The 20,499-nt window shown below is 40.6% G+C and overlaps 1 protein-coding gene across 8 annotated transcripts in view; it reads right to left on the bottom strand.

Annotated features, from left to right (window-relative positions):
• The window catches only part of Nbas (NBAS subunit of NRZ tethering complex), a 275,006-nt gene that overhangs the window by 96,663 nt on the left and 157,844 nt on the right, over window positions 1-20,499 (bottom strand). For all 8 annotated transcript variants that reach the window (XR_003486979.2, XR_004770656.1, XM_027424647.2 and 5 more), the window contains 3 exons: window positions 15,053-15,129; window positions 14,588-14,725; window positions 2,278-2,507 (listed from right to left, as the gene is read on the bottom strand). Coding sequence is in view for 6 of the 8 variants with exons in the window: in XM_027424647.2 (XP_027280448.1) it covers window positions 2,278-2,507; window positions 14,588-14,725; window positions 15,053-15,129 (445 nt within the window). In the remaining 2 variants the exon portion in view is untranslated. The remainder of the gene's footprint in view (window positions 1-2,277; window positions 2,508-14,587; window positions 14,726-15,052; window positions 15,130-20,499) is intronic.

The following is a 20,499-nucleotide window of genomic DNA, read 5'->3' as shown; positions in this document are numbered from 1 at the left end:
TGTGACCTTGAACAACTCCTTAAAACCCTGTTTCTCAGATTTTTCTTCCAGAAGCAAGGAAGCTTGGCTTTGCACCAACTTAGGATGCCTTAAATCAGACATTAAGTGACTCTGAAGCTGACCTTCCAGGAGAAATGATAAGAGGAAGCCACTTCTTAATTGAGACTGGCAATGGCTTTCTACACTACCTTTCCTTCAACTCCTAGCACCCTGCAAGGGGGAGAATCCAGACCTCAGACCTCACAAAGAATCCATATGGCTCCAGGAGTGAAGAGGTCCAGGCTAATACAGTTACCAGAGTATGGCAACACTTCTTTGGCATTTTCATAAAGATTTTAAAGATAATATTGAATAATAACATACCATTACCACAATCAAAATCATTTTTGGTATTTCAAAGTAATTTCTCAGGAGACATGAATAACTATGCAATCAATGTATGTTATGGAATACTCCCTTTGTACACGATAAAGATTTGTCGCTCAAATTGGTTTAATAAAATGCTGATTGGCCAGTAGCCAGGCAGGATAAGTATAGGTGGGTGACCAAACTAAGGAAGATGGGAAGAAGAAAGGCAGAGTCAGGAGACGCCAGACAGACACGGAGGAACAGGAGATGAACATGTCATGCTAATAAAAGTACTGCAACATGGCAGAGCATAAATAAGGAATATGAATTAACTTAAAATGTAAGAGCTAGTCAGTAATAAGCCTGAGTTATTGGCTGAACATTTATAAGTAATATTAAGTCTCAATGTGTTTATTTGGGAATTGCTGGTGGGACAGAAACATCTTCCTACAAGTGTACACAAAATTCAAAGTTTCAAAACTACAATGCTAATCTGCATAGCCCACAAGTGCTTCATTGAGAATGGAAACAGTATATAAGAAGGCACACCAACATGGTAGAAATGTGATGTCTTTAAAATGTGACAGACCCATATCAAGATCAAACTTATAGATTTTTATCAACAATGTAAACTTAAGCCACTGACCATCCCTAAGCAGCATTTTTTTAATTTAATAAATGAGATAAGAATACTTTGATATCACAGGGATGGAGGACTTCAGATGAAGCCCTGCAAAGCATCACACATAACACTTAGGGTGTGCTCCACAGTGAGTACTCAGTGTGTGGAGGTGTTAAAAATCAATTCCTACTGTTAACCATGTGGGTGACCATATTCTCACATGCTCAGGAGAGTAACTACTACTCACTTGATCTAAACTACTGAGATGCACGCCAACAGGAAAACACAGGGAATGAATTCCTTTCCTCCATTCCTAGAGAGCCACTCTCACAACTGGCTTAAGTTGTACCACCTTCTCACAGAGGACCTGCTCTTCACTCACAGAGGAAAATGACAGCTTTTCCCTGCTCTATGAGGACACTGATCTAAATAATGGCTTGTTTTTCTAGAAACCAGAATGTGGGCACCTGTCCCTACAACATTGATCTTCTGAGATGAGGACAACTGTATCTGTCTTTGTCAGGGTTTCTATTGCTGTGAAGAGACACCATGACCACCACAACTCTTATAAAGGAAAACAATTAATTGGGGTGGCTTACAGCTTCAGAAGTTTAATTCATTATCATCATGGTGCAACATGGTGGTCTGTAGGCAGACATGGTGCTGGAGAAGTAGCCAAGCATCCTATGACTTGATGTGTTGGCAACAGGAAGGGATGAGACACTGGATGTGACTTAAGCACATATGAGACCTCAAAGCCCACAGCCACAATCACATACTTCCTCCAAGAAGACCACACCTACTACAACACCATACCTCCTAATAGTGACACTTCCTTTGGGGGCCACTTTCTTTCAAACCACCATAGTATCTATGGACACACTAAAGAATGTCAATTCTATGTACTTTGAGAAGGGAGATTTTCAGCCAAGAACAAGAAGACATCTCACTTTTAAAATTCCATCACAGGCACCATCTTTCTCATCCAAGCCATTGCCCAGGTTCCTAGAACGGACATAATTCAGGAACTGGGTTCCCACAGACATGAGACGCTAACAGTAAACAACAACAACAAAAAAAAACCCAACACAGCTCAATGCTACTACCTAAATTTACAGGCTTGTATGTCTGTGTCTACTTATGATAGACTTCTCTACCTTAAGACAACTTAGATAGTCTATCTACTATCTATTCCTCACAGGACTGGAGCCAGGCTCTATGATAAGAACTATGCATGCTGACCTACGAATTTAACTCATCCTTCTGCATTTTGAATCCACCCATCAGGAGACAAAGCAAGTCCTTACTCTGCAAGTCCCAGGATGGTTTCTCTTTTGTACTGGTCATCAGCAGTAAACCGCTGCACATCCACACCCTTACGCAGGCCTTGGAGGAGCTGAGCCTGGGTGAAATCCAGGAGACGCTCATTGTAGTAGTGAAGCTGTTTGATCAATGACACCAGGTCCTCAGGCCAGGCGTCATGTCCATGTTGAGCCACATGCCTGGTAACCATCTTGATTAACTCTTTGGGATCAACCTGTGAAAGTTGTAGAAAACCCATTTTATATTCAGTATACACATATGAGCAGGTATTTAAAAAGAGTAGAACATAGCTCCTGGAAATTTGTATGCCACTCCCCACTGCTGGGTAAATTTAATCACAGCCACCTAAAAGCCAACTGTAGAGGTGGCACTTTATGCACCGCAAGGCAAGGACATAGAGCTGAGTCTACATGGGCTTTCTGAACTCCTGCTTTCATCTTTTTTTTTCCATCTTAAAAACTTTCTAAACAAGTTAAAAATTAATATTTTCAGCTTTTCAGCTACCATACCACTATATCACATTTTTGTCCTAACCTGCTGATCACTTTTAATAATTCAATCTGGGAAGACATTCTCATCCTCTCATTCCCTCTGGATATATTCCTGTGGTCCACCATAAATACTCTCAATAAGAAAGGTACAGTTCAGTAACCTTCCTATAGACAGTAAACAGCAAAGGAGAAGAATGTTTTTTTCAGGGAATAAGTGAAGAAAACAAAAATAAAAGCAGACTCATGCTTGCAAAAGCCAAAGGCACTTCTATATATACAAGAAATTGTGAAAGAATCAATGTTTTTGACTATTGACTTTGCTTGATTTGGGGCTCAAAAGGACATGGGGCCTATGGTTCTTGGCAGCATCTCAAAAAGCAATAAAATTAGTCAAAAAGAACAAAACAGGGAATCAACAGATGACAGGTCAGGGAATTAATGATTAAGTGGTTATATTTATTGATTGAATACACACACACACACACACACACACACACACACACACACACACACACACACACACATTGGTCTGAGAGTCAATAAAGCAAAACAGGCTCAGCTATGATTCTACAAATACAAACAATATCATACTATAATGGCACTAACTCACTCCATCCTGATTTTTAGGCGACACACTACATCTTTTAAAATAAGCTAAGGAGGAAAAAGCCCACACACTCTCTTTGGTTCTCAGAACTCCACTTTTAATGATGATAAGCTGTCAGCATTTTTAACGGGAAAACCCATTACTCTGAACTACACAGGAGATTTGTCAATGTTGAGTCTATTCAATCAAACCTGGCCTGACAGTCTCTCTCTTCATCCTATTATGGAATGGTCTAGAGGCATAGATAAAAACCAATTAGAGAAATACTGGATTCCAAGAGGTGGACTTAAGTAAACATTAACCTAACTGTATTTCATTTTTTCTAAGTCATATTAGGTCATAATCTCAAACAAGCAAACAAGCAAAAAAACAAGAACACTAAATTCTACCACAGCAAGCCATAGGGTCATTTTTAATTCAGGCAAAATACATTGTTTAAAAGAGATACAATGGCCCTGTGCTATTCCTTAACTCTTATCTCCACCACCATTTGAGCCTTAGTTTATCAACTGAAGGTATTCAATGCCATTGATTATTTTGCTGAACATTCTTTGGTTAGTTACTCCATGGTCAGATAAATTGTTTTGCGGCCACTTAAACTGCTTAAGAAATAATGTCAAATATCTCCAATGTTAAAAAAAAAAAAATCAGTGGCCTTCACAATTGAAGTTTACCTAGAATTTAAAACCTTTGTGGGTGGGCAATGTACACTTACATGCCAAACAGTGTACTATGAGAATGTGCCCTTCTACTCTAGAGATGTGACCTACTAAGAGAGACAATGAAGCAAGCATGAGTAAGATGGCTAAACACAGTGAGCTTGGGATGCTACAGGGAGACAGAACATATCAACAATCATCTTGGAATAGTTATTACCTATGCTAACATCAGGGAGACTAGCATCAGAGAGACCCCAAGAAATATGAAGATATATTCCAGCAAAGGTTAGATATGTATATTCTAGTGTCAAGAACTATAAGTAAGGACTGACTGAATAAATCAATTCGCACTGCAATTACAGAGTTGTCAGGGAATCAGCTGTGTGATGGTTCATACTGTCAACTTTACAGGATCCAGAGACACCTCTAGGCATATCTGTGAGGAAATTTCAAGACTGCATTCATTAACAAAGGTCTGAAGACCTACCCTAAATGTGTGTGGGGGGTGCAGGGCGGGGCGGGGGTCTCTTAGTAGGTCGAATCTCTAGAGTAGAAGGGCACATTCTCATAGTATACTGTTTGGCATGTAAGTGTACATTGCCCACCCACAAAGGTTTTAAATTCTAGGTTTAAATTCTAGGTTTTAAATTCTAGATTCCATGGACTAGGAATCCTAAACTGTATATATGAAGAAAATGAGTTAAGTGCCAGCCATTCCTCTGTCACATCCCAACTGTGGCTGCAGTGTGACTACTTTCCCCCTTGTTTCCTACAGAAATGGAACTCTGTGAGCCAAAATAAACCTCCCAACCTTCAAGTAACTCCTGCCAGGTGTTTCGTCACAGCCACAGAAAACTAACATAAGCTACAGATAAACACTGTATCTAGAAACACTGTCCCTATGGTTAATGTTTCATTTCCTTTCTACCTGTAGACTGTTTTGCAGATAACTCTGAACCATCTGTGGATGGTTCTTGTGGGGTATACAGTCCCTCTACACCTTCCTGCATGATGTGTGTACTTTCAGCAGAAAGAGTAGCATGCTTGTTCTTATGTCACAGTATCATTTAACACCGCCGTTACATTCTCTTTGCTCTAATACATTTCATGACACAAATCCAAAGGCCATGAGGTGAACTAAATTCCAAAATGGAAGCACACAGAGGTAACAAACGTGAATATTGCATTATTTATACAGGCTGTAATTTGTATCCTGCAGGAAGTTTCAAGTACACATACAACCTTCATGTTCACATAAGGCAAAATAACTTATTGATCTCCTTTATCCCATCAATAAAAATCATGTGGCACCATAAGCAGAAGTAGCAGCTGGGTGACCTTGTAACAGTTCATTCTGAACTTCACAGACCTGCCTGTAAACTGGAAGCAATGACATCACAGCTTCCACAGCTGTGAGACGCCTAAGAGAAAATAAACAAACCAAGCATGGTATGAAGTGAGGGCTCAAAACAACACAACAACAATGAAAAGGAATGTAAAACTTGCTGGAAAATGTCTTAAAAACATTATGGCAATTGCTCTTGTATCACGTAATTTATGCTTCCCTTCTCTCATTATATTATAGCATCTAGAGAAGAGACCATGAGTATGTCATAAATTCATCTTTTTCAGAATACAACAGAATCTTCTACAAAGATAAGATACATGGTAAAATGTTTTAGGTCAGTAGTCCAGCATGTATTTTTGTCCTTGCATGATAGAGGGGTAATTCAGAGTTCATTTCTTCTGTTTCTTCACGAAGAAAGACTGTCAGTCAACACCCTCCTCAGCTTGTTGGAAAGCCCAAAAAAGGTATTTTTAATTTTTTATTAGTTCTTTGAGAAATTTGTACATGTTTCAATCATATTTACCTTCCCTTCTCACCTCCTTCTATTCCTACCCAACTCTGCAGGCTGTCTGAGCTAATTTGTGCTGCCCAAATAGTCGTGAATATGTGGTCTCCTGCTAGAGTTTTGCCGACTTACCAAGTGCTACACTCTTAGAAAAAATGGACCCTTCTTTTCCCAAAAGTTAACAACTGCCAGTACTTCCTTGCTTTCACCCATCACTCAGGGAAGACATGTTTAAGAACAAAACCCTAATAATGAAGTGTTCAAGATGGAAGACCAAGACTTCATACACCTATTTTGACATAGTTTCCTATTTGGTATTTTCAATTAATAACTTAAAACACACACACACACACACACACACACACACACACACACACACACACACACACACACACACACTCAAGAAATAATCTTCCACGAAGTTTAGGTTGTCATCCCTGTTGCATTTGCTACCCTAGCCTGTAAAGCTAAAGGACATGTGTCCATTTTTAACTGATACTGTCTCAGAACTTTTAAATTGACAGCAAGATGTGTTGATATATTATTTATGATTTACTAAAGCTTGCCTGGGGGGTTAAAATGCAAAACTAGCCACAAGCCATTGAGGTCAGACAATGGTGATACATACTTTTAATGCCAGCAGTCATACTAGCAAGCTGTAGAGCCAGGTAGTAGTGGCACACAGCCAGGGACACAGGCAGATGGACCTCTCTGAGTTCAAGACTACTCTGACCTATACAAGAGTGAAGAGTAACAGAGTTCATGCCTTTGATCTGGCACTCAGGATCGCATACCTTTAATCCCAGCACTAGGGAGAAGGAGACAGGAGTGATATGGCTGGGTGGAGAAAGGAATATAAGGCAGGAGGAGAAAGGAAGTTGGAGCTTTTGCCTCTGAGAATTCATGAAGACAGGGTTTCCATTTCAGCTGGGTAGAGGTAAGATCTACTGGCTTGGCTGCTTTGCTTCTCTGATCTTCAACTTGAAGCTTGAACCCCAGTATCAGTCTCTGGGTCTTTTTGTTTTTCGTGCTACAGCAAAACCATATTTCCAAACACATATACCACAATCACAAAGGTCAGATGTGAGTGGACAGCAAGGCCCAGCACAATCTTATCTGAAGTACACTTCTATGAACATGGATATTTGTGAGCTGCTGCTGGACAGGCATGAAATGGAAACAGAATTTATTGAACACCATCTTCTGTACCTGCACATTTTGGCCACATGTGGATCATGTATTAAGCATTAAAAATCATATCAAATTAGGACAAATGTTAGAAGAGGCAGCAATTTTCTATTACTCATTTATCAATTATATAAAACTAAAGAGAACTCTTGGCGAGTGAGTCTACTCCAAATGTCACCTAAAAAACCCGGAGAGTTTCAGCTCCTGCTGGCTGGCTCATGATAACACTGCCCTTCATAATGCGTAGGCAGGATCCTATCAGTCTACCTAAGTCAGTGTTCCCACACATTTAGCCACAGGGAGTAGAGAAATGTGAAAAGACTGGAACTAGAACCAACTGCACTGACAAGTGAGGGAAAGCCAAGCTTCAAAGGGTGTTGTTACATGGAGATAACAAATTGAAACCACTTTGATTTCACTTTTCAGAATGATTCATCAAGAGTTTGTCATATTTAATTCCAAACTCAGCAGTGGTGTTTGATGCAGAGGAAGATGCTGAAGAGTGTCAAAGAACGAGTCATTAGTCTGCAGAACAGTCCTGTGTACTCCATGCATCCAGATCCCCCAACTGCCTCTCCATCCTCTGGTCTAGGCAGGTCAGGCCTCCCATTTGCACATCTGAAACTCCTAGTGTCCTAATGTTCCACTGCACAGCAGTGGACAAGAGTTCTGAATTCATTCACATGCCAATTAACAGTCATTGAATATGCATAGGCAATGAGGTCCTGAGGATACAGGAAGAAATGGGATTTTTGTCCTCAAATACAGTCACTGATTGAGATGACACATGGGCATCACCTAAGAGATCCATTTACCCTGAGTACACATGCAAGGAATATAGAGATGGGAGAAAGAGGCCCATATCTGTGGAGGAGGCAGGAAGGGTATCTGAGAAGGTCCCTCATCTCAGATTAATTTGTCCATAGTGGGGAGAAGATAGCTGGGCAGAAAGGATCATATTCACACATCCACAGAGGCACACACAGGATGCTAAATTCTGACAAATTAACTTCAGAACAGCTAGACTATAATCTCTAAAGAGGCCATGTTGGAACTGAGGCTTCAAGATAGGAAAGAGCCGGTACACTGGAGTTGATCTGTCATGCACAGGAGCTGAGATTTCAAATTACAGACACAGCAGCACATGAAACTATCCTGTTGGGAATTTCCATTAGACTTGTACACCAGAAAGATCACTCAGGTCCACAACAAAAAAAGTGACATTCTTTCTTTTGCAAAAAAGCCAGAGTGGCAGCATGCCCAAGTAATGAGCAGAGAAAACCATGACAGGATGTCGCCTTCTACTGGAGTAACCTTGAGCAAGTCACCACAGCCCTTTGAGTCGTTTTCTGCACAGTTATGCCCTGCACAATGGAGCTGCTCACAGGGCCCAATGGAGGATAAATGTGAAGGCATTTTAGAGCAGACAACTGGCTGCAAGTTTCAATTTATATTTCCACTATGCACTGGCAGCTCGGATGAACAAGTTGCTCAGCTGACTGCTAGTACAACTCTTCCTGACACCCCCTCAGCCAGTGAGGAAGGCCTGGTCACAGGATGTGTAGCTGAACAATGACATTTCTGTGACTTTGGTATTGTTGTTTCCTGCCCAGAATGTTCTTCCTATAGGTGACTGCACAGTGATGCTAATGGTTTTCTCTTTACTGAAGGATAAGCTTTATCAACTGATACATTTCCTGACCCTTCTCAGTAATACACACGCGCACACACACACATACACACCTCTACTTCCCATTAGTTATCTTTACATTTTGCTCATGATATTATGTGGTAGTTTGAATGAGAAGTACCCCTGCATTTGAACGCTTAGCTCTTTGAAGGTGGCACTGTTTGAGGAGGTTGTGGAACATTTAAGAGGGACAACCTTGTTGGAGAAAGTACATCACTGGGACTGGCTTTGAGTTTATCTCCACCTATAGTTTCCTCTCTTCTTTGTGTTCATGTGGATGATGTGATCTCTCAGCTTCCTGCTCAAGCCTCTTGCTGCTATGCCTCCCCTGCCATTGTGGACACTCTCTGGAATCCTAAGCCAAAATAAACTCTTTCATAAGTAGCTTTAGGTCATGGTGTCTTATTGAAACAGAAAAAAGTAACTAACATAGACCTGATTCCTCAGGAGAATGCAATGCCTACGTGTGGGAAGACTGCCTGGCACATAGTAGTCCCATGTGAGACAGTCACTAAAAAGCTGTACTAGAGAATTAAGAGTTTTCAGCCATCTTCCTGAGAAACATTTATTATTAGCCCTTCATATTCCAGGACCTGCTCTAAGCACTGAGAAAGCTAATAAACACAACAGACCTTGCCTTCAAATACTTCATTATCTAATGGGTATAAAATCTCTAAAAAAAAAAAAAATAGAGTGTGCACACCATGAAGAGGCACACACAGGTTAAGTGTGTGAACAATGCCTGCACAGATCTAAAAACCTGCGTGTACACACCATGAAGAGGAAGCACTGGGTAGTGTGTGAGCAATGCCTGCACAGATTGGGAGTGTTCTGGGAAGCTGCTCCAGTGAGATGGTAAACAATGAGGAAGGATGGAGTAACCCTTCCAGGGACTATGCACACTTAGAACTTTCAGCTTTCAGTACAGAGGAAGCAGAGAAAGATAATTCTAACCAGAATTTTCCTCCAAAGAATTCTGTAGAAATTATTTTGAATGTGAAACCAAGAAAGGGACAAGGCATGGCTCTATTGCAAGGTCTCTGGCTTTCTCAAAGCTGGCCCTTGGAGTATATGCTGAATTTGTCTTTGGTTCTCTTGTCCGTGGTATTCATTACTCTGATCCACACATCATGCAACTATCTTTTTTAAACGTTTTGTTTTCATATTTTTACAATTTCACATATGTGTGCTTTGCATATTGACCGCTCTCACCTCATACCAACTGTGTCAACATTACCTCCTCCCCACAAATCTCTTACATGTACTGAGTTTTGCTTTGTGACCCAAGGTTTTGTTTTGTTTGTGTGGTTGGTTGGTTCGGTTTTTTTTTCTTTTTTTTTGTTGTTTTTGTTTTTTTTTTTTGTTTGTTTTTTTGAGACAAGGTTTCTCTGTGTAGCTTTGGGGCCTATCCTGGCACTCCCTCTGGAGACCAGGCTGGTCTCAGACTCACAGAGATCCGCCTGCCTCTGCCTCCCGAGTGCTGGGATTAAAGGCGTGCACCACCAATGCCCGGCTTTTTGTTTTGTTTTGGGGTTTTTTTTTTTTTTTTGAGAGGTTGACCAATGACAGTGAGTTTAGTTACTAGTTGAAGCATGGAGAGCTCAGCAGCATGTACACAACTAAAGACAGTGACTCTCTTCCAAAGTCTAAAAGGTAAAGGCCCCCCCATTTCACGACTGACTGTTGACAAAGCTAGTCTTATATGCACCAGTGCAAGTAACTAATGAGAATGGATACAGTGGCTGTATTGAGTCTAGAGAATGGTGTTTCATAGTCCTTCACACAATCTTCTAGCTCCTACATACTGCAGCTTATGCAGCATATTCTCTCTTCTCCCTTTTAATGACTTATTTTAATTATGTATATATGGATGTCTGCATACAAAGGATATGCAAATGACTACAGCTACCTGCAGATGCCAGAAAAAGGCATTGTATTCCCTGGAGCTGGAGTTACTGGTTATTAGCTATCTGACACAGATGCTGGAAACCAAATCCAGGTCCTCTGCAAAAGCAGTATATGCTCTTAATTCCTGGGCCACCAGCCACTTTGTACAACTCTCTTTACCAGATGGGGAGAACATTTGTAGCCCAATGAGGTTGGGGATCTTCCTTGTTTCACCCCAGTGGGAAAGGACAGAGTAGAGATGCTGTAGGTACAGTTGGTGATGAATGTGCTGAGGGCTTTTCAATCTTTTGAATTCAAGGAAAATACAGCACAGTGCTATGAATGTGGTAGGATGTTGGTATGTAGGTGGTTGGGATGGTTCACCTTCATTATCATCTTGATTAAATGTGGAAGCTAAAAATTTTTAGGAGATAGTAAACTCTGAGCATATCTGTGTTTCCAGTAGGCATTAACTGAGGGGCCTTCCTGACTGTGCCAAAGGTTAAAGGTCTGAGTTGAATAAAGAGGGGAAAGAGAGAATCCTGTAGCATGACCACACACTCACTTCTCTGCTTCCCCACTGCCCAGAGGATACCAGCCTCTTTCCATACACTTCTGTTGCCTTGGTATCCTGATTGCTCCACACCCCAAATAATGGAATCAAGCAACTATGGACTAAGATCTAAAACTGTGAGCAAATATCAACTTTGCATCCCCAAGTTGTTTGTATCAGGTTAGTCACAGCAATTGACACAGAGAAGGTACCAGCACAGTGAGGCTGTGGCTGTCACTCGGCTTCCCCATGACTCTGAAGCCTCTGGAATGGGTTTGTATAGAACAGTCTCTCCTCTCCCATTTGTACTTGGAAGAGGAAAATTTACTCTTGTGCCACTGAACAGAGCAAGTGTGTACCCTGCTTTTTGTTTTTATCTGGACTAGCAGCTAAGAGTTTCTTTGAGCCTCAGGAAGATACTTGGAACTTCAAATAACAGTGGAGAGAGACTCTTGGTGCTGCACTGGATGTACTCTACATTATACAGTAGATATGACCTTTTGGGGGGTCACAGATGGAAAGTTGTGATCTCAGGAGATGTGTCTGGGTGTCACCATGGTAAGAAATGACTTGAATCCCATAGGCTAGGAGAGAAGATGGAATAAAAGGGAGCAGGAAAAATCTGTAATATTCTCCCTCCCCTCTCTGCAACCCTTGCCCAGTGTTCCTACCATCAGTATGTGTGATGCCTCCTTGCAGCAATGGGGTCAACCAAATATGAACTCAACCCTTGGAAATTACAAACAGCAGCAGCAGAATTCTGGCTTTTTTAAAAATTGTTTCTCTTGGGTGACTGCAGCCATGACCAAAAGCTAATGAGCACAATGACAGCCTGAAATGGGGGAGAGGACCCCCTTTACAGCACTTGCACTGCATGTCAATCATATCCAGAGAACACAGTCAAACGTGCTTTGAGATTTCAACTCATCTTCTAGGAAAATATTCATGTTTACAAGGTACAATGCATTTGGCAAAGTAAAGCTTCACTGTGCTTCAACAAATTGGTGTCTTCAAGCAAATTACTTGTTCCTTTTGTGTATAATAAAATACTAATGAAAATCAGCACAAAATAAACTCACCACAAATCCCTACTTAGTTCCTTTTTAATCTCTACAGTAAGACACCTGTGCTAGTTTGAATGAGAACGGCCTCCAGAGATTCAATATTATTGGATATTTGGTCCCCAACTGATGGAACTGTTTGGGAACTGTAGGAGGTGTGGCCATGTGGGTGGAGGTGTAGAAATCATATGGGGTGGGCCTTGAGCTTTCTAATGACTCACATCATTCTCAGTGCTTTCAGCTTGTAGTTTGAAATGTGAGCTCTCCCTGCCTCCATGTCTTCACTCTGCTTTCGGGATTCCAGTCCTCTGGAACCAGAAGCCCAATTAATTGCTTTCTTTTTGTAAGTTGCCTTGGTCATGGAGTTTTGTCACAACAATAAAAAAGAAACCAATACAATACCTCACTAAAGAAACTTGAATGAGGAAAGCTTTGAATTGGCATATAATTTCAAAGGATCCTGTTCAGCACAGCAGGGGAAGTATGTCAGCTAGAACTGCTAAGTGCATGGAGGCGGTGACTTGCAGTGTGATTTGTGCCCATCTTGAAAGATCAGAAAATATGGAATGTGGATCAAAAGCAGAAGTAGATATTGCCTCCAAGCCTTCACCAGTTAGTCATTTCTGCTACGTAGATCAGTTCCAAAGATTCCAGAGACTTCAGAACCAGTGTCACAGCTGGAAGCCAAGTGTCAAACCTGTGGGGTGTGTCACACTAAGGCCATTATACTCCTTACATATAACTACTACATTCTCTCAGTCTATACCATGACCCATTGATATGCATTTATTTTAATTTGTTTATAGTGTTGGACACTGAACCCAGGACTCAAACATGCTTTACCATTGCTATCCTGGATGGCATTTCATGATTCATATAAAAATAAGTGAGAATTTAAAACAAAACAAAATTACTAGAGTAATTTCATGTATGATTAGCAGCTATAGCTGTAGAAAATAGCAGTGACAACCAAGAAAAAAGTTAGTCCCCAAAGAATTGCCTCATACTTAGAGGGCATAAGAACACAGTGCTTGCTTAGCCAGACACTACTAAGGTATTAAAAGTGACCTAGGAACAATGATCACCCAACAGTGGTCCTAGAAAGATAACCCTGTGCTGTAACAGGCTGGTACAGCTACTCTCCTTTTAAATGAAAACTGAAAGATGAGAGTAATTGTTGTCACAAGTAGAGTGTTTGTCACATACTTTAGGGTCTAATTTGTTTAGAATGGCTATGACAGCTAAACTTTTGGCATACCTGTGAAATTATTTCTTCAGTATCTGCCTTGGCCAGAGGAGGAGAATCTTGCTTCAGTAGAATATGGACATTAGATATGTACACAGTATAAAAGTCTGATCTATTTACTTAGGCATTGAAGTTTTCTTAAAGCAATCCAAATCAAATATTAGACCACTCCCCAATGCTGATCATTACAAATGCTTCACACAAATAAACTTGGAGGATTTTCCAGTAATGATGGCCATACTTTTGGTTTATAACAGGAAGATAGCTAGTGCTGTCACTCAGAACTTAGCAATAAAGGAATATCTGAAGACTGTGGCAAATGTGGATTTGATTACATCTACACACTTGCTGCCTTCTCATCTGAGGATCACAAAGAAAGGCACAGTATCATGGAATCACACCACTCACTGTGGTGGTGACCACCAGCTTCCATCCACAGAATCTATAACCATCTGGGAGATGGGCTTCTGGACATCCCTAAGGGGGATTACCTTGACTGTGTCACCTGAGATGGGAAGACCCATCACCATAGACGGAACCATTTCCCCAGGCTGTGATCCTGGACTTACAAACAGAGGGGAATAAACAGCATGTACACATTGACTATGGATGGGATGTGAGCAGCTGTTTCAAGCTCCTGCTGCCTTGATAATTCTACCATGATGGCATTCACCTCGAGCTGTAAACTAGAGATAAACCTTCTAACCTTTATGCAACATTTGTCAGTATTTTATCCCAAGAATGGGAAAAGACCTCTACTATGCTAATTTAGAGGGCCAGCCTCCTTTGGAGATGGTAAGTAAAAAACAAATGCTGCCTTTCGGTGTCTCCTAACTAAGAGCTTAGTAAAATATCTTTGAAAAGAAAATGAGAGAATCAGGATTCTGGATCAGTATTAGACAATTGCCTCTTCACAATATGGGGCAAGCAGCTACACCTCACAGAAAAAGCCAGGGCCAACTGTGGGAAGCCAAGGCAGGAAAGAAAAAAGACTTATTTTGACTATTCAGAAAAGCTGCAACTAAGCTCACTAGTAGAGTAGAAACCATAAGGACTCACCCTGTAAAGAGGATGGCACCTGTCCCTGAAACATGGAGCCAATCGGGCATAGATCTGGAGGCTGTAGTAGTATGCTGCCAGCTGGAGAGACAATGCTGAGCGAGCCTGCTTCTCAAAACACTTGTTAGCATCTAACACCTAGGAAGAAGTGACACAGAGTCGACTCAGAAATCACACGCTGATCAACCTAGGATTATGGTTCAAACTTCTGTCACATCAACTTGAGCCCCCCCATAACATGCAGTATGAAAGTTCAGAAATAAAGTAGACATTACTATATAAAAACAGACTGAAAGATGAACTGAACATTAAAGTTAGCAGTATACAGTTTAGTCTCTGGATACTAACTGGGCCCTGGTACCCAGGCATTATCAGGAGAAGAGACACACACAATACACACTTTCATGGACACTGACTCCCAGGACAGGCATTTGTTCACCTGAGTTCTTAGTATGGTAAGCTTACCTGTGGTAAGGCAAGGAGATAAGCCAGAGCCAGTGTCATGTCATTCGCCAAAGCATCACTTGCCAGTTGCAAAAGAACTGAAGGTAGAGGAGATAAAAACAAAAACTGTGTTACTCAGGGTGGAATTTGCTATTGTCATTTTTCTAAAGAGCCATACTGTAAAACTGCTACTAAATATGCATGTTTGACACATTGACCTGAGCTGCTCTCTGCCTTGGTGACAGAAGCAAAGGGGACAAATACATGACTGGTTACAGTGCAGAGAATGAGAAGTGAGTGCTAATGAAACATCTACTAAGAGCTTAATAAAATATCTTTGAAAAGATATTTTTCACTTAGTGAGTGCCAAATGAAACATCTATAGCAACACCTCCACCCCTACCTGCCAGGTGCAGGGACCACAGAGGAAGAAGAAGAGAAAAGGAGATGGGAGGAGCCCTGAGAAACAATGCCTTCTGCAGCTGATGGCAACTGCTAAGGGAGAATCACTCTTGTTTAAGAATGCAGCCACTACCAAGGGACTTCCCATGCACACACAGGTGATGCTAACTGGGCTTAGTGGAGTACAAAAGAAAAGGGGGACATGGAACTCGACTGGGGGTGCTATTCAGAGATCTATGTGGAAAACTGGAAAGGGAAATGGCAGTAAATATGGTTATTGTATATATGTATGATATTCTTGAGAATAGAAAAAAATCTTTAATAATTACCTTACATTGCTTAAGGATCCACATGGCACTTAGTCAGAAGTGTCATGCTTAGGCTTGTATGACTTTAATGGACAAACAGCTTAACACTCTTTAACTGCTCACAAAAATCTACTTGATACTGACTTAACATCAAACTATGTTAAACAGGTTAACTATGTTAATGTCTCTGTAACAGAGTAATTCTGCAGTGTATGTTACAAACACTGGAGGTATTTCTATCAGAGCAGTTCTTGAAAAGTTCAAGCATAAACACATCCATGATGGGTCCTCAGAACGCAGCCTTTTCAAAGACTGTTGCAAAATCATTTGTATCAAGAACAGCTAACTAGGGGTGATTACATGTATACCATAAGACCAGAATAGTAGGACAGCTTCATAAGGGGCTGCAGAGATTCCCCGTAGTTAAGAGCACTAGCTGCTCTTTCATAGAACCCAGGTTCAATTCCCAGAGCCTACATGGTAATTCACAATTACCTGTACTGCCAGTTCCATGGGATCCAAGGACCTCTTTTGGCCTTTGTGAGCACCAGACACATACATGGTACACAGACATACATGCACGCATGCAAAGCACCCATACACATAAAATAAAATTTAAAAATAAAAAAAGTAGCTTTGCAATTTAGGGAAAATGCCTATATTGTGAAAAAAAATCACCATCATTTTGTTCTTTCCAAGAACAATCATCCTGCTCACTGTCCACAAAAAGAAAACCAGTCATTTGTTTTATTCATGTACTAAACTTCTCTAACCATTAATATTTTTCCACAAAAATTATTATAAGCATCAACCTGCCACTGTCATAACTTTAAGAGAACAGTACATTGCCAGGCAGTGGTGGCACACGCCTTTAATCCCAGCACTCGGGAGGCAGATATCTGTAAGTTCAAGGTCAACGTGGTCAACAGAGTGACTTCCAGGACAGCCAGGGCTATTTCCCATAGAAACCCTGTCTCAAAAAACCGAAAGAAGAGACAGAAAGAGGAGGAGGGGAAGAAAGAGAGAGAGAGAGAGAGAGAGAGAGAGAGAAACAGTACATTGCCAATCAGTTCTGGGTTTACACACAATTTGTCTTGATAACAATGCATTCTATTTATTTGTGACCTTAGTCAAATTCCTTGCAATCATGTATACTCACAATGTGAATTCATTGTTTAATGAATTCATTGTTTAAAAAACATACATACTCTCAAACACCATCATAGAAATAGCTGCACCCCATGTTTATTCCTGCTTTACACACTATAGCAATGAATCAGAATCAACGTGTGTGTGTGTGTGTGTGTGTGTGTGTGTGTGTGTGTGTGTGTGTGTACACCAAATATATGAATACACCAAATTTACAGCTGAATAGTATTCCATCAGTGAAATCACAAAATATACAGGAAAACTGACTGACTTAGAATGTATAACATTAAGAAAGGTCACACAATTTTAGAAAGAAAAATCTACATGTTGTCCTTCATTTGTGAAATCTAGACAATAATATATGTACACATGCGAACAAATGTATATGTGGGTGTTGTAGAACAGAAAGAAAGAAAAAGACAAGAAAAAACAAGACAGGCTAACTATTATGGGGTAAGGATGGGCATAATACAAACAATGAATATGAGTTATAAAGAAAGATATACAGCTACTTTTGGCTAGCTGTGTTATAATTTTCATTTCTTGTGGTGGGCAAGCACATACAAATATTCCACAGTGAAAGTGAAAAGTCCAATATGAGGCTCTGAAGGTTTCATGTAGAATGGCTGCTGTAACTGGACAGAAGCAAGAGAGAGAGAGAGAGAGAGACAGACAGACAGACAGACAGACAGACAGACAGACAGACAGACACAGAGAGAGAGAGAGACAGAGAGAGAGATTGCTTGAAAATTCTGAAATAAAGATTAAAAATCATACTAAAGTGAAAGAGAACACTGTATGAATAAACCAAAGTGAATCGAATTTGATTCTGAAAATACAATGCAGGATTCCCACAGGAATGTTGCCTTACTTGGACAAATATTTAAGTTATTAGTATAATCTGAGCTTAGCTGACGGCTGAAAGAATGAACAACAACCTACAAGTGTCAAAGGTTGCCCTAGAATTCAAATTTTCCTATGGTGATTCAAAGAGAAAATATTGTGCTTTCTCTACTCTGCCTCTTTTCAAAGTGCTCTATTTCTGTAAAGAAAAGATACATCCCCAATGTGTTCTCCAAGCCTTAGGAACCAAATCAACCACATTTGGGCCTCCAAAGAAATCATAAAATTCTAAAGACATTTTTAATCAAAAAATATCAAAACCTACTTCCAAACTCATCCCCTCTTTCAATATTAAGAGAAACCTCTCTAAGTAGATATTCTCTAAAAATACAAAACAAAATCCTTGTCATTCAGGAATGACTGTGTTAGGACAAGAGCAAGTCTCTAAAGAAACAATTTTAAAGTACAATGTAAGAAGCCTAAATCAAATTTTTACCAACAATTATAGGAGTAAGACAGGGGGCCAAGATGATGACTATGTTCCTGAAGACTTCAAGCTTAAGGATGAACTATAACAAAGGCTCTGTTTTAGACACCTGAAAGTAAGAGAAGGAAGCATGCCAAGCTTAGGCTGTTGAAGATACGAGACTACTTAAGGAAACTTTAATTGTACATTACAAAAACCCTACACAACAGTGGTCAGTAATGGGACTTCATTTCCCAGGTAGCTCTCTGGGGAAAGTGGAAGTTCTGACCAATGTCTACGTCACACTGTCAAACACTCAGTAGTGGTCTACTAGTTCTCTGGAAACCTTATTTTAAAGAAATTCCAGTGTTTCACACAGTGAGAATTTTTCCCTATTAATTTTATTTCTTGAGGGTTTTTCAAATGTGACCTTTAATTGAAACCTGACCTAGTTTATTTCTACTTCTACTCCAATTTTCTTCAGATTACCTTACTCCTTTATCTGAATCCACTCATCTCTTGCCAGGGATCCCTTAGGAGCATCTACCTCACGTGTTGTGGCTTTGCTCCAGCTAGCACAGGACCTGGCTTCCCAGAGCTGTGGCTGGAGCCAAGCTCAGTCCCACCTGGGAAATTAAGTCTCATTATTGACAATCTTCTCATAACATCTTTATTGGAACAGCAATTCAACTTTTCCTTGATTTACTGTGCATCTCACAGTTTCCAAAAAACCAAAACATCATCAGGGGATTAAAGTATGCTTCCACAGGGGATGCTCCTAGGCATATGCTTACAATGTGGAAGATACTGCAAAGCAAACAAACAAGGCAACAAAAGAGGAATGACAGCAGTTATAATAAACAGCCTCCAGGAGACATTTCCAAAGGGAAAGTCTTTGTCTGCATCAGAAATTCCAGAAAGTTTATTCTAAAAAGAGCTAAATTATATCACAGATACAAGTCCCCAACTGTTACTAGTATCTCTGAACTTAGTAATATACATAAACAGATATAATCAGAAACAGTAGAATAGGAAATAGGCAATTTTCATGCACTATGAGTACTGACGGAAATCTCACTTCAAGTTTTCTCTAAGGGTCATCATTGTCCTTGCAGTGAAAGCCATCACTTGGACACAAATGTTTGCTCCAATGCAACAACATCCACATAGATGCCAGATGAACAACTATGCCCATTACATTCTCTATTTTCTGTCTTTACAATGCTTTGACATTATGGAGTCCTTGCTAATCCTAGAGGAGCTGTTCTCCCAAAGCCAGCTGATACTAGACATGGTGAACAGTCTGTGAGCCTACATTTGACATGCAGAATAAACCCAGAGTCCAAACTCTGCACCAATTTCTCTTACTTGGTTGTTTTATACTGTCTGACAATTATTTCTCTTAAATCACTCCAGGGCCTGGCACTAGACAACTAGAATCTAACTCCATAACCTTGGGCTATCCATTCTACCAAGCGTTAACCTTGCCCATGCTCCCTACCCTCTTATGAAATCAGTAAAGACCTTTATGCAGGTTATCCCTGAACCCTCCAGTCACAGCGTCCACCAGATGTTTTTACTCCTGTTTTAGGGATCTGTATCTATCACCTCCCTTCATGGCAATCATTTTCATACCTATGTGTCTGCATACCTAAGGAAAATAAAATCCCAGGTGCAGTTTAGAATAACAACTAGGGCAAAATCTCGAACTATACAGTGAAACTCAGACAAATGAGAGAGAAGGAAGGGAGCCATCTCCAGCATTAGACAGGCCTGGAAAAATGACCAGGTCCTCCTGATTTGAGTTCCAGCACAGAGACTGTTTCAGATCTACGGGGCTCTGCTGTACCTGACGTAGGGCACCTTCACCAGCACATTCTGTAAGCAGCCAGTAACCACAGCCATTAATGAATGTGCTGCAAAGTATTTCAAACTCTCCTACAGGGGATCAGCAGACAGTAATAGCCTCGTGTCCTCTCAGTTCAGGCTTAGATGTCAAACAAGTCAGAAAAAGCCCTTCTTTCAAAGCATCTAGGATTGGGGGTCTGAGCACACTGGCCTCTTAAGTGAAGAGCAAGTGAAGCAAGGCAGGGAAAGAGCAGAGCAGTCTCTAGCTGACAGACCTCTCAGTAGCCAGCTTCTCTATTAGCGCCTGGCTAAAAGTGCAGTGTTTCAGTTAGGACTTGTTTTCATTTTTCCCCAAATACTGACTGAAGGTTAAGTCCTTCTTGTAAGAGGCAGCACAGGTAAAAGAGGCAATTACTTCCATTTGATATAAATGATAACTCTTAATGAATTAG

Source organism: Cricetulus griseus, chromosome 7, assembly GCF_003668045.3.
Source record: "Cricetulus griseus strain 17A/GY chromosome 7, alternate assembly CriGri-PICRH-1.0, whole genome shotgun sequence".
Lineage (NCBI taxonomy): Eukaryota > Metazoa > Chordata > Mammalia > Rodentia > Cricetidae > Cricetulus > Cricetulus griseus.
This window is presented reverse-complemented; position numbering and strand designations above follow the sequence as displayed.